General features: G+C 42.2%; 1 protein-coding gene across 1 annotated transcript in view; it reads right to left on the bottom strand.

Moving 5' to 3' along the window:
• Nucleotides 1-22,809, bottom strand: part of ATG3 (autophagy related 3) — a 130,772-nt gene that overhangs the window by 13,864 nt on the left and 94,099 nt on the right. Inside the window, exon 10 of the mRNA XM_068269828.1 lies at nucleotides 9,837-9,992. Coding sequence (XP_068125929.1) covers nucleotides 9,837-9,992 — 156 coding nt within the window. The remainder of the gene's footprint in view (nucleotides 1-9,836; nucleotides 9,993-22,809) is intronic.

Consider the following 22,809-nt stretch of genomic DNA (forward strand, 5'->3'; position numbering starts at 1 on the left):
GTCTGACCGACAATGCAACCAATTTCAGGCTGAAATTAGTGGCATTAGTCAATCGCATATGATGCAAGATGTACGGCCGACTTGCTCGATCGGGTGTGCAGTGGTAGCGGCATGCAATATCAAGACGAGTGACAAAACCCCCAGCGCTGTCCCCCTTAATGTTAAATGTCCCCCTGGTGCCCAGTGCAAGTGATACATTACCTGTTCGCTGCCTCCGCTTGTCCTCAACTGGCCTAAAGCGCACTCTGTTTTACATATATGCGCGCCCCACATGGTTGCCTAGAAAGGGTGCGTGTGTGACGTCAGACATCACACACGCAGCCACGTTACTAGGCAACCACGTGGCGCGCATGCATATATGGAGAACAGAGGAATCCAGGAGACAGCAGAGGAGAAGCAGAGGCTGCAGACAGATAATTTATCACTTGCACTGGGCACCAGGGGGACATTTAACATTAGGGGGATAGCGTTGGGTCAGCGGGACAGCCAGATGCGGTGTCACAAGGCCAATTCCTGATCAATTTAAGCATGAAACTGATCGGGAATCGGCCTGTGGTGTATGGGCAGCCAACAGATCTCTCTCTTATCAGATTCGATTAGAGAGAGATGTGTCTCTTGGTCCAATCTGCCCGTCATCGCTAGATGTATGACTACCTTTAAAGGTTAGTGCCTGTTAGAAATTAAGTTCAAAGACATAAAGGGACACAGACAGGAGTTGTAACCTTTCCTTAACCACTCAAGCCCACAGGGTTGTTCATTTTTTTTTGCATCTGAGCAACTTTCACCTCCCATTCATTCGTCAATAACGTTATCACTACTTATTACAATGAAATGATCTATATCTTGTTTTTTCCGCCACCATTTAGGCTTTATTTGGAGAGTACATTTTGCTAAGAATTATTTTATTCTAAATCCATTTTAACAGGAAGATTAAGAAAGAAATGGAAAAAATGCATTATTTCTCAGTTTTTGGCCATTATAGTTTTTCATTAATACATGCTACCGTAATTAAAACACATGTATTTTATTTGCCCATGTGTCCCATTTATTACACCGTTTAAATTATGTCCCTATCACAATTTATGGCACCGATATTTTATTTGGAAATAAAGGTGCATATTTTCAATTTTACGTCCATCACTATTTACAAGGCTATAATTTCAAAAAATCAGTCGTCAGACTGATACGGCTGTTTCTGAGCGATCCGCCGGGCGGATCGCTCAGAAACAGCCGTATCAGTCTGACGACAGAGCGTACACACGCCGGACTGTCGCTGGCACGCCCACCCAGCGGGAGGCAACGACGGACCCGTCGTTGCCTAAAGTCCGGCGTGTGTACGGACCTTAAGAGATACCCGGGAAAGTGTACAATGCTGTGGGAGGACTGTGATAATACTTTTATCAGTGATTGCAAAGTGGAAGTAGTAACACTGCATCCTCTTTTGTTTATGTTCACATTATTCCTCATTTTCCCTGGGCTGCTTATTTGTACAGTACTGTATATCCAGCGCAGGTGCCATTTTTCTTGTCTTACAAATGTTACCAGGCATCAACTCACCTGCAACCAGCCTGAAGATAGCAAGCGTCCATGGATTTCACACTGACATATGGCACATGCACCGCCCACTTTTTACTATATCCAGAGCATCACGTAGGGGCCAGAAAAACATGTTTACTATAACAGAAGTTTAATTATATCAGAGTTTACCATACCAGGCGTAGCTCCCATAATGGAGATTGGCTGGGACCTGGAGAGGTAGTTAACTATAACCAAATGTTTACTATACCAGAGTTTATTATAATGAGATTATACTGTATAAACATTATAAATTGAAATCAACTACCTCAGCGCCACATTGCAGCCCCCCACTGGTGCACAAGATAGCTTAGATTTGCCCTAGGACCATGAGAAAGCAGCATCTTGCCTCGAATCACAACAGCTGATGGCTATGCGGGGGGCAGAACGAGCAGACACTGGCAGCACTACGCTAATCCGCATTCCTCTTGCCTATTATTTACCTTTTTCTCCATCTTGTTCTTATCAGCATAACATGGCTGGTCTCATTTACCTTAGGCATTAGGTTTATTTTAGTGTTTGATCAGGTTTAAAGCTATATTGCACTGTGCACTTACTCAATATTGCTATCTCAGAAACCAGAGGGACTGGGGCAATTTGGCAAATAGGTCATTCCCTATCTACCCTCAAAATTTGGAGTGTGTAGGGGGTATGACTGCTGAGATATTTGGAATTAAATACAGTAGCATAATGCAATACTGTAAAAAATGTGATCAGACATACCACTGAAACAGCAGATAGAAACAGCAAAGCAGAAAATATCAGTGTGGAAACCAGTCTGTTTCATACTGAAAATAATGGCAAAATTTTGCTGCAATTACATTTGCAATACTCAGATTTGCAGCAAAATGGCATGGATTTTGGAGTGATCTTCAGTATGAAACAGGGTCCTACGTGATATGGATAAACTTGGGTATCTATATAAGAAAAAAGGGGTGATCTTGACAAAGAGAATACAAAAACTATGTAAGCTCTGCAAGCCTGTATTAAACTTGATTCCTCCTATGCTGCATGATGCACTTTTCTACACCACACCTGTCTTCTGACTTTTTTCTCTCTCTTTGCTTATGTCTTTTTCTTTTCCTTACAACACACTTTCTTTTCCTTCGTTTTGTAAAAAAAAAAAATAAAAAAAAAAAATACTCCCCTTACAGTTCCTCTTTAAAGAAAACCTGAACTGAAAATTAAAAGTCAAAATAAGCATACACAAGTCATACTTACCTCCCATGTAGTCTACTCCTCAGTGTTTTTCTCCTCTCCCGCGTCCTGTTTGTTCACTGTGATCAAGGGAATTTTTTGTCCTCCATTTTGAAAATGGCCATTACCCATAACAGCTTTCTGGTCAACACACAGTTAAACTGAAACATCGCCCACTTGAGCCATAGGAAAACATGGACATTACCTGGTACATCAGTTTTTCTCTCAGCTATAACTGACAGCAACTGATATTTTACTGACAACAACTGATATTTCAGATCTGACAAAATGTTGTCAGAACTGGAAGGGGAAAATGGTGAGCTTCTGGGAGGAACTGATGGCAAGGTAACTAAGTAATGTTCATTTGAAGTTACCTCATGTGTTTATTTTAAATATTTTTACTCAGTACAGGTTCTCTTTAAGAATCTTGTCAAATGCTGCCAAAACCACAGATTACCAGAGGAAGTAACACACAACATCATATTTTCCCTTTTTTATGTCATTTTCTTGACACAAACTTGTTACAACTGTAAATAACTGAAAATTTAAAGGCACTGTAGCTACAAGTAGTAGAATGTAGTCAATTATTCAGGATACCCACTTTTATGTTATTTATTCTGGTTTCAGCATCAAAAATACTTCCTATATCTATTTATTACTGTATATTGGTATGTATCCCTGTCGTCCCAGTGAGGTCACAGCCTAGGCTGTATAGAAATTATTCTCCCAGAGCATTCTGGGAGACCAGGTATTTTTTTCATTGGCTTTGGAACTCAGAAAAAAAAAACATTCTGCAATGATGCCAGCAGTAAATATGTTGGAACCGGTTATAAATTTCATAATGTAAATCAGGATGAGGAAAGATTTTACAATGGCTAAACACTGATTTGATAATTTGTCGAGTAATAGTGGTAAAAAAAAATCTATTCATTACGTTATTTTCAGTATAGTTACTCTTTAATTCAGACAAAACTTACACACATATACTGTAGTTACCACTCTAAATATTTAGTCCCTTTTATTACCACTGTTCTCTTTTTAACTCAAAATCATCTTAACAAGAAGGGTGAGGTTTAGCATATTTTTTATAACTTCTTGTCCTCTATTAAGTTAATACCATATTCCTACTCAGAACCTGAACTGAGTAAAATTATTTAAAATAAACACATGACGTAGCTGCAAATGAATATTACACACTAACCTCACAGTCAGTTCCTCTCAGAAGCTAACCATTTTCTTCTTACAGTGATCCCTTCCAGTTGACAATATTTTGTCAGAACTGAAATATACCAGTTGCTGTAAGTTATATATCAGCTGCTGTCAGTTACAACTGAATGTGCAAGGTATTGTCCACGTTTCCCTATGGCTCAAGTGGGCAATATTACAGTTTAACAGTGTGCTGACCAGGAAGCGGGTATGGGGTAATGGCCATTTTCAAAATGGAGGACAGATAATTCCATTGATCACAATGGACTAACGAGACACAGGAGAGGAGAAAGAGATTGATGAGTAGACTACATGGGAGGTAAGTATGACGTGTGTATGTTTAATTTAATGTTTAATTTTCAGTTCAGGTTCTCTTTAAGCCAAATGATTATTAAAGTTATGCATAAGAAAAAGGTAAACATTTTGTCTCGCTTCACTTCTTTTGGGAGGGCAATGCCAAATTCAGTTACTCTCTTGACTAAATCCCCAACCTGCTTCAACAATCTGACCTTCTGCAAATGGGAGAGGGGTGAAGCTAATTGTTTCAGAGTGCAATGCAAGGCAATGCAACTAGAAGCAATTTAGTGGGCTGGGAAACACCTGAACAAACTTTTATGAAACAATTCCTTATTCCCAGTACTGTAATATCATGGGCTTATTGTGCCTGACACAGGTAGCACATTAACCTAAAACCACAAGAAGGACTAACAGAAGCACAACCTTCTTACTCCAAGTTATAAAAATCAACAACAAAAAAAAATTGAACAATGACAAAAGTTTATCTCCAGTGACCCGATGACGTCTCTACACCACGTGACCCGCGCCGTGGAACGCACATGACGCTGGACCGGAAGCCGACCTGCCGAGGTCGGCTTCTTCACCGCTGGACGCCCGGAGGGAGAGGAGCTGCGCCGAGGGCACCGGTCGACTGCCAGTAGCTGGAAGAAGCCCCAGGTGAGTGCAGATTGGGATTTTTTAGCAGCGCGGATCTTCCTTTTAATTTGTATGTGTGGACTCTATAAACAATCAGATTTGCCTTTTATAGGACCTTGTATTTAGTCTATCATGGACTATAAAGTAAATTTTTGGAGTGTTCTTGAATTTTTGATGTTGGAAAAAAAAAAAAAAAAAAAAATGTACACTTTCCTTTAACCCTTTCCACTCAGAGTTTTTCCTAAAGGGAGTCGTTTCTACACGGAGTTTTGTTTTTTACTGAAATGCACTCTCCCTCTTACTCTCTTTCCCATTCTTACATGGAACGTAACATAGTAACATGGTACCGTATATACTCGCATGCAAGCTGAATTTTTGACCCCCAAAAACTGGCCCAAAAGTGGGGGTCTCGGCTTGCATGCGAGTCAATTATTTACCTGATTGGGGCCGAAGGGGAGCGGGCAGCTGAGAGATCGGGTGCGGAAGGCGGAGAGTATAGCTGCAGCCGCTGGATGTCCGCGGCAAGAGCAGAGCTTTAGTGTCAGGCCGCCGCCGACTACCTGTGTGTGGGCCCCAAGCGTCCAAGCCACCATTACGCCGCAGCCACCCTGGAGGAGATAGGGTCTCACATGTGTGTCGCCAGCCGACTGCCGGCTTCCTCAGAGACCACCAGCTGATCGGGGCCGAAGGGGAGCGGGCAGCTGAGAGATCGGGTGTCCGCGGCGAGAGCAGAGCGGATAGATGGCCACACAGAATAGATACACAGCAGGAGCGCTCTTCCGTGTTCATAATCTCGCGCTTCCTGCTGTGGCTGCACCTTGTGAGCCCATTGGCTATTACCAGCTATTACCAGCCAATGGGCTCACAAGGTGCAGACACAGCAGGAAGCGCGAGATTATGAACACGGAAGAGCGCTCCTGCTGTGTATCTATTCTGTGTGGCCATCTATCCGCTCTGCTCTCGCCGCGGACACCCGATCTCTCAGCTGCCCGCTCCCCTTCGGCCCCGATCAGCTGGTGGTCTCTGAGGAAGCCGGCAGTCGGCCAGCGACACACATGTGAGACCCTATCTCCTCCAGGGTGGCTGCGGCGTAATGGTGGCTTGGACGTTCGGGGCCCACACACAGGTAGTCGTCGGCGGCCTGACACTAAAGCATTGCTCACTGTGGTTATTGTATGCGACTGGCACTTACATTTTGTTATGGACCTGCCTATTTTTTGCACTTTAGTGACCGAGTGGTGGTCACCTTTTCTATTGCATTCTATTACCAGCATTGTGTGGCCATTCATTGCCCCTGCTTTGCTCCCCCCAGGGCTTCGGCTTGCATGAGGGTCAATCATTTTTTCATGTTTTGTTAGGTAAAAGTTGGAGGGTCGGCTTTCATGCGGGTCGGCTTGCTTGCGAGTATATACAGTATATCTTATTTTAAAGAACACATTACAACGTTTAATTTAATACCTTATTTGGACAGTTTGGTGTCTTCTATTGGCTGGTAGCAGAGAAGTTGGCCGAAGTATGGTACACTTTAAAACAATTTCCTGGGTGTAATCCTGGCCTGCGTGAGCAAGTTTCGCAATAATAGGTGGTTTTTCGCCTGCCACCTGGTGTCTTCCTGTCACTGCACACTGTGCAATGTTTGGTGTTTCGATCGGGATTATTAGCAACAAAAGGCTGGATACAATTTAGACACTCCTCCACGTCCAATGAAGAAGGGCGGCCATATCTCCGCTGAGGCCTAGAGGCTCGTTGTTCGTGAACCAACTCAAGAATTAGGTTCTTGCGGTATGCATCTTTTGTTCATGTGGATGCAACTGGTTGTAAATTATGAAGCTATTTACTACTGCCAGCTCCAACAACCACAAAAAGGTTTTCCTTCACCACTTCACTGACTTCCTGTTGAAAGAGTAACTACTGGTGTAATGAACAAATCGATCAACCGCTCCCATGTGTTTAGTATATTCTACAACTGCTGTGGGCTTCTCAACATTTTCAGTCACTCTACCTTTCATTCTTCTCTGCTGTGTTGTTGTAGTAGCAGGGTAGAAAGTGCTAAGCATGTGTATAATACGATTATGCCAATACCTTCCATGCCAATACCATTTCTTCACTGTCAAGTTTCCAAGCACGAACTTCACAACTCTTCAGTTTCAGTTTTTTTATTTCACTTGGTAGACCTTTACGATTGGGCATGACCGTTCCAGTTATCTGATTTTTTTCTTTTAGTAACTCTTGAGCCAATATGTGACTGGTATGAATTCGATCTGTAAATAAATGGTATCCATGTCCAGGAGTGGCTTGGTTCAGATTTGTACAAAGATGAAGGACAATGCGAGCTGAAAATGGCAAGTCTGGCCTTGGCAAGCTTTCCGTAGTTGCAGATCCATAATACAGTTCAAACGCAAAGAGGTATCCAGTCTCGCAATCAGCCATAGAAAACACTCGTAGGCCCCACTTGCTTGGTTTCTGAGGATTGTGCATCTTGTACTTTGATCTTCCTTTGAAACTAATTGTGCTTTCGTCAATCACTACATTCCTATGGGGTATAAACAGACTTCTGCATCTTTCTTTCATATGTTCTGTCAAGTTCCTGACCTTCCAACTCCTAGTTTGAGGGCCTTCCGGACCACTGATGGGTGGAGAAACATGCAGCATCTAATGGATCCGACTAAATCGCTCACAAGAAAAAATATCTCCAAAAAAGGTGGTGTAATTGATCCACCGAGTTGAGAAAAAATCCTGGATAGATCCCCTTTCTTGCAGTGCCATCGTAAGAATTACTCCAAAGTATGCCTTTATTTCCTGCATAGTAACATCAGTCCAGCCCCTCCAGATGGATCTGGGTGAAGGAGGGTTATTTTCTAACTTCCTTTTGGCATAGTCATTTGTTTCATTAATAATTTCTTCTAAAAGGGCCGGTGTAAAAAAAAAAGCTCAAAAAAACCCACTGACAGTTTCTGGAACATTAGCTGCAGGCAGTTGTACCCCTGCATTACACACAGTAAAGGGAAAATTATGCAGCAAGCAGTCACTGGTAGGAGAGAAGCTTGCCCATTTTCTGTGATCACCATCACCCTCCCCACTTTCAGCAGGCTCCCCACTTTCATCAGCCTCCTCAATATTAGTGTCATCACTGTAGCAATAATCCTCATCATCAGTGACAGTATAGTCACCGTCATCACCAGAATCCTGCACATCGGATTCTGAACTGCTGTCATTCATAATCCGCTGTGCCACTTCAAACGCTGTCATTTTTCTTTTACGTGCTGCAGGGGATGCCATTGCTCCGCTCTGTAAGGAATTTGCAAGGAATCTTCAAAAAAATAACCAGAAGGGATCTGCTAGAAGGAACATGCAAGGGATCTGCCAGGAATCTGCAATGGATCTGCAAGAAATCTGAATGAAAAAACCTGCAAGGGATCAGCCAGGAATGCACCAGAAGTAACTTGCCAGGAATCTGCTTAAAAGGCCATGCAGAAAAGCAGTAACAATCAGCAACAACAAAGCAGAGTTGATGCTGCTACTTCCTGCCAGCGGCGATCGCCTACTTCCTTTGTAGGGGAGGGGGGTAGCACCTGTGTGGGCATGTAATTTTACATGCCCACTAAGTATAGGGACAGAGATCGGGCTTTCCGTGCGGCCAGATGCGTCGCAAACCGCCGCTGAAAAAATGTCCCGCACAGCGGGACATACGACTGGAACGCGGATTTCGCAATGTCCCGCTATGCAGGACATACGAGTGGAAAGGGTTAAGAGAGGCTGTATTAACTTCAAGTAACGTGTGTTTTACATGTCTATATAATGTTCCAGGTGCTTGATCTTGGCCTTATGACTACCTTTTTCCCTGGGGTCCATGCTTCGCATAATTAATTGTCCATTTTCTTTTTCCCTACAAATTATTGCTAAACCCCACTTACTTCGTTGAGTTCCAGTGTGGTTCTAATCACATTTACTTCCTTGAGTTCCAGTTTGGTTCTGCTTTATAGGAAGTTCTCCTTGGCTTTTGAAAGCCTTTCTATTGGTGGAACCAGGTGGTGATGCACTTCCTGTGCACACATGTGACATTGCTACCACACTATTTAACTCGGCATAACGTGCCAAACGAATGCAAATGTTCTCTTGAAAAAGCAGCGTGACTGCCACGATACCGGTGGAGTTGTCCACCAGGGACTCCCTCCTCCTCTCCTCGCCAGCTCCTACCTCTGTGCCAGGTTACTCTGGGTAAAGTAAAGTATTGTGCTCTCATGCACTTCTCTATATGCAGTCCTGCATTCCTATTACTTAGTGGGTTGTTAGCCATTGATCAAGCACCTTATCACAATGCCATGTGTTTTTTTTGATATTTATTCACCGTTTTATATTTTTGTAATTTGCAATTTTCCCCACATTTGATAATCACTATTGCACTTTATCACTGGACGCAATCTGAACCCGGGTTCAAGCCCTGGTTCACTTGGTGAACACCACGGGTGATACGCGTTTCTCCTACAGGAGGTCTTTAGTAATTTATTTCTGGTACTCTACTAATATTTGTATAGTAATGTGATATAAATTATGCATATTGAGAGCTGTAGTGCGCTGAGGATTGGATATTTTAAATGTTTTTACCTTTGCTTATAGTGTTAATAAGCTGTTTAAAAAAAATTTGATTAATTGATTACATTCCGTGTGGTGCTATTTTGGGCTTTATTAGGTGCTTTTCTTTACATACGTTGCTGTCTTTACCCCAGCACACATTAATTTGCAGTGCTGCAGAGTATTTTCAATGTATAGACACCCATGTTTCCTAAATCTGGTGTACACAATTTTCATGCGTTTAAAGTCATTAATATAACATAAAAGAAATACAGATGCACATCAAGGATAATCTCTTTCAAGAACTTTCCCGAAATACACATGAAAGCAAATATGTATATTTTATGACATACCTCATCATATCCAAATAACCAAAGTCTTGGCGTCTGATAATACTTGTCATATGTAATGTACAGGTCATACGTTCTAGTCTGAAGGATAGCATCTTCACCCCCAACATCAGATTTCAATTTGCAAGCTTCTGCAATTTTTGCTATGTCCACTGTTGCCTGATATAAAGTGGAGGGAAAGTAACCATTTTTAGTCATTCTCAACGATGACTTAAGAAAAACTTTAAAGAGACTCTGAAGTCTCCCACAAATGAGGTTTTTACTTTAAAACCCTCATAAACATTATTGCCCCTCTTAAAACGCTGCAGAACCACGGCTGAAAACCCCCTCAAATCACCCCAAACTCACGGGTGTACATCGCGAGCTTCTTCCTCATAGAGGCAGCGCAGCTTTGCCTCTATGTGCATCAATCAGCCTGGATTGCCGCCTCTCCCCGCCCCCTCTCAGTCTTCCTTCACTGAGAGGGGCGGGGGAGAGGCGGAGCTAGGCGCTGAGTGACGCACATAGAGGTGGCAGCAAAATCCACGACCATGAAAGTTGTGGATTTTGCCTGCCGATAAAGGGGTGAGTTTGGGGTGATTGAGGGTTTTTTTAGCCGTGGTTCTGCTGCGTTTTAAGAGGGGCAATAATGTTTATGAGGGTTTTAAAGTAAAAACCTAATTTTCGGGAGACTTCAGAGTCTCTTTAAAGCATCACTGAAGTGAAGAAAAAAAAAACTAGTTACCTCGATAGGGGGAAGCATCTAGAGATCTGAGGCTCCCCCAGTCTTCTTACACCCCTCCATTTCTGCGCTGGAATCCGCTGAAAATATTCAACAATAATGCCAAATATGGTGCTCGCGGCCCCACTCCCCTTCACAAAGAAGAGGGTCCCGGCTGGCAGCGGAGGAGTAAGTGAGGATCTTGGAAGCCTCTGGAGCATCCAGAAGTTTTCCTCTACTGATGTAATTTTTTTTTTAATTACTTCAGATTCACTTTAAAGGAAACCTGAAGTCGTTTTTAAAAAAGGCCAGTTTAGCTTACCTGGGGCTTCTACCAGCCCCCTGCAGCCGCCATGTGCCCACGCCAAACCTATCCTCTGGTGCCCCGGCTCGCTGAGTTGCTGAAAACTAAAGTGGGTCGCTGTGGGGAACCGAAGGATCGGTCTGTCATGGCGTGGGCACAGGGCGGCTGCAGGGAGCTGGTAAGAAGCCCCAGGCAAGTTAAACTGGTTAAACTTCAGGTTTCCTAAAAATTTAAGAAACAGAACATGAGACATAAAACTATATAATCAGAAATTATATAATAACATTACGTCAATTTTAAGATTGCAGCAGATATATCTAATGCAGAGATACAGAATATATATATAATTATTCATACCCTTGGCAAATTTTGACTTAAAGTTACATTTTTTGACGGCAAATGACATAGGTGTCTTCCAAAAGATAATGAGTCGATGTACAAAAGGCATTATTGTGGAAAACGTAAACATTTCTCAGTTTTTATTTACATTTGAGCAAAAAGTGTACAGTCCAAAATTATTCATACCCTTCACAAACTGTCACAGTCTGTGGGAAAATACTAAATTCTATACTATTCCAAACAGTCCAAGCTGTTCTAAAGCATCCTAATTACCCTGATTCATTGGAAACAGCTGGTTTAATCAATTCAACAGGTGAAAAACAGCAGTTCTCATCAGTTGATTTGTGGACAGTCATGGCTAAGACAAAGGAGCTTATTGAGGATCTGCAGTTGCGCACTGTGGCTGTTCACAAGTAAGGAAATGGCTACAAGGCCATTTCTAAATGTTTTCCAGTTCCAGTGGCTACAGTGCAAAAAAATACAAGATTTTCTGCACTGTGGAAAATCTCAGGGGACATGTTTGGAAGCCAAAAGTGACACCTGTGCTGGCTAGGATAGTGAGAGAGGTGATAAAGAATCCAAGGATCACCACCAAGGTAGACAAACCAACGGACACTGCACACTGCTGGGTTCCACTGATGCAGAACAAGGAGGACACCACTTCTCCAGATAAGGCACACAAAAGCTCGCTTGGCCTTTGCAAATGCTCATCTGGACAAAGAAAACTTCTTGACTTCTGTGAAACAAAAATTGAATTGTTTGGTCACAATGATGTTTCCTTCATTTGGCGTAAAAAAGGAGAAGCCTTCAACCCAAAGAACACCATCCCCACTGTCTACAAGGTGGAAGGAACCTAATGCTTTGGGGTTGTTTTTCCAGCCAATGGACCAGGAAACCTAATCACAGTAAACGGCACCATGAAAAAAAAAAAAATACATGAGGATTCTTAACGACAACATCAGGTAGTCTGCAGAGAAATTTGGCCTTGGCCACCAATGGACATTTCAGCATGACTATGGCCCAAAACACACAGCAAAAGTGGTGAAGAAATGGTTAGCAGAAAACAACATTAATGTTTTGGAGTGGCCCAGAGTGCTGACCTGAATCCAATTAAGAATCTGTGGAGGGAGCTAAAGATCAGAGTGATGGCAAGAAGACCATCCAAACTTAAAAGATTTGGAGCTCATTGCTAAAAATAGATGAGCGAAAATACCCCTGGAGACATGCAAAAAAGCTGGTCAGCAATTATAGGAATCGTTTGGTTGCTGAATAGCTAATAAAGGCTTTTCTATTGATTATTGAGAAGGGTGTGAATAATTTTGGACTGGACACTTTTTTTCTCAAATAGAAATAAAAGCTGAGAAATGTTTACTTTTTCCACAATAATGCCTTTTGTACATCATCTCATTATCTTTTGGGAGACACCTATGTCATTTCCCATCAAAAAATTACTTGCTGGTTGAATAAAAGTAACTTTAACCTGCCTGGCGTTCTCGGATTTTGCACATTTTTTTTTTTTTTTATCATGCAGCTAGCCTAGCGCTAGCTACACGATTCCCCCCTCCCTGCGGCGTCCCTCCCTGCCCTCCGATCGCCGCCGGCACAATGACCCGTCTGGAAATCCCGTTCTGAATAGGATTTCCTTGAGGGCTTCCCCCATCGCCATGGCGACGGAACGTCGTGACGTCACAGGGAGACCCGATCCACCCCTCAGCGCTGCCTGGCACTGATTGGCCAGGCAGCGCACAGGGTCTCGGCGGGGGGGCCTATATCGCGGCGGGTAGCGGCGGATCGGCGGCGATCAGGTAGGACATGCAGCAAGCAAAGTGCTTGCTGTGTGTTTAAAAAAAATAAATTATTCAAATCGGCCCAGCGGGGCCTGAGCGGTGACCTACGGCGTCTCTCGTCCAGAACGCCAGGGAGGTTAAGTCAAAATTTGCCAGGGGTATGAATAATTATTCAGCTCTGTATATACAGTGGGATGCGAAAGTTTGGGCAACCTTGTTAATTGTCATGATTTTTCTGTATAAATCGTTGGTTGTTACGATAAAAAATGTCAGTTAAATATATCATATACAGTAGGAGACACACACAGTGATATTTGAGGAGTAAAATTAAGTTTATTGGATTTACAGAAAGTGTGCAATAATTGTTTAAACAAAATTAGACAAGTGCATAAATTTGGGCACCACAAAAAAGAAATGAAGTCAATATTTAGTAGATCATCCTTTTGCAGAAATTATAGCCTCTAAACACTTCCTGTAGGTTCTAATGAGAGTCTGGTTGAAGGTATTTTGGACCACTCCTCTTTACAAAACATCTCTAGTTCATTCAGGTTTGATGGCTTCCGAGCATGGACAGCTCTCTAACTCACACCACAGATTTTCAATTATATTCAGGTCTGCGGAATGAGATGGCCATTCCACAACGTTGTACTTGTTCCTCTGGATGAACACCTTAGTGGATTTTGAGCACTGTTTTGGGTCGTTGTCTTTAGGTGTTTTTCTTGGAATGCTGTGTTCTTTTTCCTCCAAGTATAAAGCCCCTTGTTATGCCCAAATAACTCAATTTTAGTTTCATCAGTCCACAGCACCTTATTCCAAAATGAAGCTGGCTTGTCCAAATGTGCTTTAGCATACCTCAAGCGGCTCTGTTTGTGCTGTGGGCGGAGAAAAGGCTTCCTCTGCATTACTCCCGCATACAGCATCTCCTTGTGTAAAGTGCTCTGAATGGTTGAACGATGCACAGTGACTCCATCTGCACAAAGATGATGTTGTAGGTCTTTGGTGCTGGTCTGTGGGTTGACTCTGACTTTTCTCACCATTTGTCGTTTCTGTTTATCCGAGATTTTGCTTAGTCTGCCACCTCGAGACGTAACTTGAACTGAGCCTGTGTTCTTCTATTTCTTCAATATGTTCCTAACTGTGGAAACAGACAGCTGAAATCTCTGAGACAGCTTTCTGTTTGCTTCCCCTAAACCACGATAGTGAACAATCTTTGTCTTCAGGTCTTCTGAGAGTTGTTTTGAGACGCCCCATGTTGCTACTCTTCAGAGAAAATTAAAAGAGGAGGGAAACTTACAATTGACCCCCTTAAATACTTTTTCTCATAATTGGATTCACCTGTGTATGTAGGTCAGGGGTCACTGAGCTTATCGAGTCAATTTGAGTTCCAATAATTAGTTCTAAAGGTTTCGGAATCAATAAAATGACAACAGTGCCCAAATTTATGCACCTGCATAATTTTATTTAAACTATTATTGCGCACTTTCTGTAAATCCAATAAACTTAATTTCACTTCTCAAATATCACTGTGCGTCTCCTATATGATATATTTAACTGACATTTTTTATCGTAACAACCAACAATTTATACAGAAAAATGACAATTAACAAGGTTGCCCAAACTTTTGCGTGTGTGTGTGTGTGTGTGTGTGTGTGTGTGTGTGTGTGTGTGTGTGTGTGTATATATATACACACACACATATACACACATGCGCACACACACCACATATATTGCAGAGATGCTATGGAATGTTATGGAAGTTGTACGCAGCTTGAAAATGTGCAAGCAAACGCACTTCATGCTGATTTTTATTTGCCCAATCCAGAACTGCATACAATCTGCATTACATTTGCATGCAAGCCAGAATCTCATTGTTCATCTGCAGTCTTTAAAGAGACACTGAAGCAAAAAAAAAACTATGATATTATGATTTGTATGTGTAGTACAGCTAAGAAATAAAACATTAAGATCAGATACATCAGTCTAATTGTTTCCAGTACAGGAAGAGTTAAGAAACTCCAGTTGTTACCTCTATGCAAAAAAGCCATTATCTCTACGACTTTCAAAGTCGTGGAGAGGGCTGTTTTCTGATTTTATTATCTCAACTGTTAGTTAACTATTTACTTTTCCTCTGCCAGAGGAGAGGTCATTAGTTCACAGACTGCTCTGAAAGAATTATTTTGAATGCTGAGTGTTGTGTAATCTGCACATACTGTATTAGAGAATGATGCAATGTTAGAACAAACACTATATACCTGAAAATAAAAATATGAGAATATTTTCTTTGCTGATAATCTTCTAGTAATTATTCATAGTACACAACCAATTCACTATATCATATATTTTTTTTGCTTCAGTGTATCTTTAAGTGTCTAGCCAGTGTAGTGATTACTACTATGTCCGAAGTTTACTATATCAGGATTCGTCATACACTATTTTCATACAGTCTAATGGTTGGGACCTAGGGACTGAGTGTACTGTAGCCAGAGGTTTACCATAAGAGAATTTACTATATACACAACAAGATTCTGCTGTATTCAGCTTGGCTAAAAATCAAAGTAGATAGTCAAGGTTTATATTACAATTCACTAGACCTAATTCAGCCTAGCTTTAGTTCCCATTTTTTATGCATATGATAGTAAATATACATTCATCAGCAGTGCACAAAGGTTTGTACATGGTACAACAGCACTTTTTGCAGAAAAATACCTGGCCTGGCTCTTCTAGCTGTAATTCCCATTCAGATGGAATGACAGCTGTTGATAACCAGGAGGTGCTGGTAGGGAGCACATCAAGTGTTTTACTAAAAACAAAGATTACCTGACTCTGCCTTCCTCTTCTTACAGGCAACAACTACTGCACTTTTTTATGAAATAGTTAAATATAAATGTAGTGATAAACTGTTATTGCAGGCAGACCAGTTTGATGAAGGGTACAAATGGCTCTATAAACCTAATAGATAGAGTTACGGTAAATGCTTTATTACATTCTGCACAGTGAGGAACTTTAATTGCAGTAATGGCCACAAAAAGTTAGGCCACAATTCACTAAGCTCATCTTCTGTCTTTAATAACGACTCTGTGCTGTTTTTACATAATGATAAAGCATTTAGTATTCACTAAGCAATTTACCTTTGGGCAAACCTTTAAATAAGCATTATCTCCTTAAGTTAAGGAGAGATTTCTAAAGTTAAGGTTTCGATCCTCAGAATAACGACAGAATTCTAAGTTAAAGTGAACCCGAGACAAACTTCTGCTGCCTTAATTTTTCTGCCCCTTACTTATAGTTTATTTGGCATTCTTCCCCCCAAATTCTTTTTTTAATTTTATTTATTACCTATGTGCATGTAAATGAATGTATCCACGCCCAAAGCTCTTCCAGTGCCTAGGCATTCCGCGTCCCATGCTACAAGTGCTCATGGGAGCGCAGCCTGGGGAGGAGGACAGGGGAGTGAAGTTTTCACAGGCTAAGGGGAGGAGATGCAGAGCAGCTTGCCTGTGTAATTATGACAAGCAGAACATGGCTGCTCTGATTTTATCACAGGAAGAAATAATCATATACTGTTGAAGCGGTTTGCAGCTAGATTTACTCTGTAAACCATCTAAACTTTACTTGCTATAGTTAGTTTTTAATCTCAGATCCGCTTTAGAGAAAGGGGACCATATGCAATTTACTTTTTCACCTGAGTTTTATCCTAGGTGATATTTTCACAACGTATAAATAAAATGCCTTTTAAACTACCAGCAAGAAAACAAATACTCAAATAATTTTGACAATGCAAACATACATACTGTAAAGTCACAAGGAAAAAAACAGGGTGGGGTGTTAAAGTGACCCATCTTTTTTTTAACCCCTACCAGACACCCATTGTGTTACCTATACTTACCTTACCTATACTAAAGATTCATGGACACCTCTAATGGCTGCCACCCATATCAATTGAATGCAATTACTAAGGCAACAGCTTGGAGACCTGACGGTATATACAGTAGCAGTAAAAAGTATGTGAACCCTATGGAATCCTATGGATTTCTGCACAAATTGGTCATAAAATGTGATCTGATCTTCATCTAAGTCACAACAATAGATAATCACAGTCTTCTTAAACTAATACCACACAAATAATTAAATGTTTCCATGTTTTTATTGAACACACCATGTAAACATTCACAGTGCAGGTGGAAAAGGTATCCAAACCCTTGCATTTAAGAACTGGTTGAACCTTCTTTGGCAGCAATAACGTCAAACGTTTCCTGTAGTTGCAGATCAGATAAGCACAACGGTCAGGAGTAATTTTTGACCATTCCTCTTTACAGAACTGTTTCATTTCAGCAATATTCTTGGGATGTCTGGTGTAAATCGCTTTCTTGAGGTCATGCCAGTGCATCTCAATTGGGTTGAGGTCAGAACTGGGCCACTCCAGAAGGTGTATTTTTTTTCTGTTTAAGCCCCTCTGTTGTTGATTCACTTTTATGCTTTAAGTTGTTGTCCTGTTGCCACGTCCATCTTCTGCTAAATTTCAGCTGGTGGACAGAAACTTAAGTTCTCCTACAAAATGTCTCGATAATCTTGGGAATTCATTTTTCCTTCGATTATAGCAATCTGTCCAGGCCCTAATGCAGCAAAGCAGCCCCAAACCATGATGGCCCCACCACCATACTTCACAGTCGGGATGAGGTTTTGATGTTGGTGTGCTGTGCCTTGTTTTCTCCATACATAGGGGTTGATTCACTAAACCGTGCTAACGTATAGCACGGCCGTGCTATGCGTTTAGCGTGCGTTGTAAAGCGCGTACAGTTTTACGTGCGCCAACACAGCACAATTATCTACATAACGCATACTGTGCCGTAATTACTGGCGTTCGCCGTTACGCTCTACGCGTGAAAAAAAATAACATGCGCGTAATAATTAACATGCGCGTAATAATTAACAGAATATCATAATATGCCTACTTATGATGTTTGAACTCTGGCTTGAAAGCATTCTTTCATGATCTGCTTGCTACATGCTGCACTAACATATGTTGAACTGCTGCTTCAGTCTTTTTGCTTTCACATCATATTGGCTGATATATACAGTGGGCTTGTTACTGTGGATCCTGTTATGATATAAAAGCTGTGGTGATTCTCAAGTATATGGAGACATGCCCTCACGCTGCCCTGTTTTGGCTGATACATCTACGTGGGCTGTATTGAATCTGTGATCCTCTGCTATGTGGACTATCTATCTGCTTTTCCGCAGGCAGTAATTAAGTGGAATTTCCAGTGGAAGTTCACAGGCTGATCCTGTGGCCCATCGTTGAGGAATTTGTACAATCAAGCACCTTTTTCTCCATTTTTTGTGTTCAGACAGAAATTGCGCAGTTTGATGACTGGTTCATGTGCACATGATATATTAGAGTGGCAGGAATTGGGAGGAGTGGGGTACCCCGGGGGGTTACGGGTAGGTCCATGTGGATGGTGGGTTGTGTGGTGGGAGTTGTCTCATGTGTTATGCTTTTATAAATTTTGATATATAATCAATAAAGTTTTGTAACATTTTTTGAATTAAGATTGGTTTGTATTCAACCACGTCACACCCCTCCTTTATTCTATCTCACAGTTTACTTACATTCTTTATGGAGTTGGGGGACCTGTATGACCACAAACTCATTTCGCTTCTGAGTACCCCGGGAGATTAATAACCACATTACGTGGGATAATTGGATCCGCAGGATCAGGGATTCTACAGGGAGCGTTATTGATAGGTGATATAGTGAGATGCTTCAGTGGGATAGCCTTCTGGCCCGGGTGGAGAAGGAATGCACACAGATGCAGGGCACGGGAGATGCACAACAGCTCATTAATGGTGGTTTTAGGAAATTGACAAAATTATATGAGAAGAAGTCCAAATTATGGTGGAACCTCAAATATAATAAGGTATATTTGGATGATCAGTTTGCTCCACTCTGGCTGCGGTTTCAGGTCTTCCCCCACCGTCGAAATCTCACTAAAGATTTCAAAAAACGATGGGAGAGGAATTTTGAATGTTGTGCCAAAATCTGTTTGACTTTGATGAATGAATTGGATACAGAAGATCTAAAAATAACAGAGGAGGAGATCCAAAAGGTCTCTGACTCCCTAAAAACATTTGAGAAGGAGCCAATTTATAAGGTCCGTAGTGAAGAACTTGATAAACATACCACTCAATTTAATAAGAATCTAGTGGTACATAGGGACCAAAAGGTTCTACGTGACAGAACGGCATATAAAATCGGCTCTGCCTACAGGTGGAGCAATCCAAGGCGACGGCCCCCAAACAAACCCAAATCTCCTAAGACAGATCCTCCCCCCAAGCAGCCCCAACCCACTGATGAATCAGATTCATCAGTTGGTAGCAGCATTCCTGTTTCAGACAGCTCTGCCTCTGGTATTGAGAATTCTGAACAATATAATTTTAGACATTAACATATTGCACAAATTACACCCAAGACGGGTAATAAAAAAGGTAAGGAAAAAGACAATATCCAGAAAGACACAGATTCATCATGTCAGGAGGACTCCGATGGTATTGACTGTAAGGGAGCCATCCCCCCAAATATAGGTCTGGAAGTTATAAATTTGACAGGAGAAACCATTCCCCATATATATTTATCATTACTATCTAAAGGTTTGGGTTTTTGTCCTGCATACAACATAAATGTTTTTGATACTATAGTGGACCTACACTTGTTTGGGAGACGGATTCTACTGCAGGCCCTTTACGGTGATAAATCAAAAAAAGTTCCATCACACAATTGTGAGAAGCCGTGGTCAGAGAAGGACCTAACTACCCTCCAAATTTTGAATGAGTTAAATGACAATGTCGAGACAGGTTCTCAACTTGCTAATACAGATTTGTACGCATCCTACTTCGTCCCAAATCTAGACGAGGTAGGATTAAGGAATACTTCCAAAAAATTTCCACCTTTTCCCATTTTTCCAAATTTAAAGACTTTCATTGAGGTGGTTGAGAGGGACATCTCTAAATGAAAGGGTCGCAAGTCAGATAGAGATAACTTGAATCTATTGGAACGAGATACACTTACGGAATTAATGACTAACAAAAAATGGGTTATTAAACCATCAGACAAAGGGGGAAACATAGTGCTTATGAAGGTAGAATTGTACAGAGAGATGTGCCTTGATATTCTAAGTCAACGTAGTTGCTATGTGAGGGTCCCACCGTCCAGGGCCGCACGCTGCCAGGGGGAGTTGTTCGCTATTATTGATGATGCTCTATCCCGTACGGTAATAGATTTAGACACAGTGACATTTTTGAAAGTACTATCCCCAATTTTGCCCACGTTCTATTCACTTCCTAAAGTCCACAAGGATTTAAGAAAACCCCCAGGACGCCCGATTGTATCGGGCAGGGGTTCCCTCACTGAACGCGCCAGCATCTATGTGGACAGGCATCTTCAACCGCACGTTTGGGCATTACCATCATATATTCGCGATTCTTCGCATCTTCTACAAATTTTGGAGAATCTTCAGCTTCCCCCTGGTGTGTTGCTTGTGACTTTGGACGTGGAGGCCCTATATTCATGCATACCGCATGATTTTGGTGTAGAGGCTGTTCGAATTTTTCTTGGTGAATTAAGTATACAAAACACGGCCCACAACATGTTTTTGTTGACCCTGTTAGATTTGATTTTGAGAAACAATATTTTTTTGTTCGAGGGTACCCACTACCTCCAGGTGCAGGGGGCTGCGATGGGCACGACGTGTGCTCCGTCGTATGTCAACCTGTACCTGGGGGCGTGGGAGAGAGAATTGTTTTCTGATGAGGATCTGTCGATGTACCTTTGCCACGCTTTGGCCTGGCACAGGTACATTGACGATATTTTGAGTTTTTGTGCGGGTGGTGTTGATCTCCTATCCCAGTTCATAGGGATTATTAATAAAAACACATGGAATTTGAGATTCACCATGCATATGAGCCATGTTGAGGTCCCATTTTTGGATCTTCAGATTCTGGTCTCGGCTGACGGCCTCATTTCCACACGCCTAAATAGAAAAGAGACTGCAACAAACGCACTATTAAGAGCTGAAAGCTTTCATCCCAGTCATACCATCAAAGGAATCCCTACCGGACAATATTTACGGGTCCGACAAAACGATGTTTTTCGGAATGAGGCTGTTCAGCTGAGGTCCAGATTCAGACAAAGGGGTTATAAGGATAGGACCCTTATAAAGGCGCACAAAAGGGCAGAAACCAGTAATAGGACTGCACTATTGGAGACGAATAGACATACTGCTCGAGATAAATTAGAGGCTGTGAGATTCTGCACAAAATTCTCTGCGCAGTACCAAGACCAAGACGTTTCTAAAATTTTAGAGAAACACTGGCACATCCTTGTCAATGATACCAAACTAAGCACTATTGTAACAAAAACCCCTTTCTTTTCATTCCGTAGAGCACCATCTCTACGAGATTTTTTGGTTAACAGTCACTTTGTGGATCCCCAAGCCAGCACAAAACACTGTAAGGCAACTAGCACGTTCACTTGTGGCGGTTGCTCAGTATGTCGATATATCCAGGTGGGCAAATCGGTCAGTCTACCAGATGGCCGCATATGGCATTTCCCACATTATGTTAATTGTAGTACTTCTTTAGTGATCTATCTGTTAATCTGCCCATGCGGGGCGTTCTATGTGGGAAAGACTAAAAATGAATTTCGTTCACGAATTTCGCAACACATTACAAGCATGAAAAGCACTAATTTAACTAATCTCACTCCCGTGGCAAGACACTTCAAGTCGGTTCATGGAGGTAGTTTTCAACATGTACGGTTTGTCGGCTTGGATAGGATCCACAATGCTGTGAGAGGTGGCAATATAGATATATTGTATATTCATATATTTTAGTTTTAAGTAATGTTGGCCTCTGTACCTTAGTGTACATGTATTATTATTGTTTACTAGGTCGAGTACGTAGATTGAACACTGGGAGCATTCTGCTCCGTTCAGCTGTTGATATGTATTGGATGCCTGCTGCCTTTGTGTTGCCGCCGTCAGATCCGGCTGCCCTCTGGTGTCTCCTGCCCCTTCCCCTGGGCCGGCGTGCAAGGGGGGGGGGCTTGGCGGATGCGTCGGGCACGCTGTTGGGCGTGCCCGCCGTGTCTGCCTGCCCCGCCCTCCCGCTCGCAGGGGCCCTGGGGTGGGGGCGGGAGATGCCGTATCTGCGGCCGGATTGGACGGCGGCTCACTTAGCTGCAGGGTCACGAGTGGAGGGACACGCCTCCTGAAGAAGCTGGAAGAGCCGGCGAAATCGATTGAGGACGATGTCCTCCGCCATCAGCACGCCTGTCCCGTTCTCTTCCACGGCCCTCACGGGACTCTGGCCTCCCTCTTCCCAGCACTGTCTCTTTTGGACAACTTGAGCGGAATTCGCCACAAGCCATTAGGAACTCTCCACTCAGGACGCAGTAAGAGCCCAATGGGCACAGATATTGCCTCTGCAAGGAACCATAACAGTCTGGCTGTATACATATGCTACCTATGCATGAACCTGATGTTTGATGCGATCAGCATGCTATGACACACTGATTCAAGTGGAGCTGTTGCCCCTTGCTGGGCTGAGCTGCATATAATGTGCCTATAACAGAGCTAATATGCCTACTTATGATGTTTGAACTCTGGCTTGAAAGCATTCTTTCATGATCTGCTTGCTACATGCTGCACTAACATATGTTGAACTGCTGCTTCAGTCTTTTTGCTTTCACATCATATTGGCTGATATATACAGTGGGCTTGTTACTGTGGATCCTTTTATAAAAAATAAAAGCTGTGGTGATTCTCAAGTATATGGAGACATGAAGATCTCACT

The sequence above is a fragment of the Hyperolius riggenbachi genome, chromosome 2 (assembly GCF_040937935.1).
Source record: "Hyperolius riggenbachi isolate aHypRig1 chromosome 2, aHypRig1.pri, whole genome shotgun sequence".
Lineage (NCBI taxonomy): Eukaryota > Metazoa > Chordata > Amphibia > Anura > Hyperoliidae > Hyperolius > Hyperolius riggenbachi.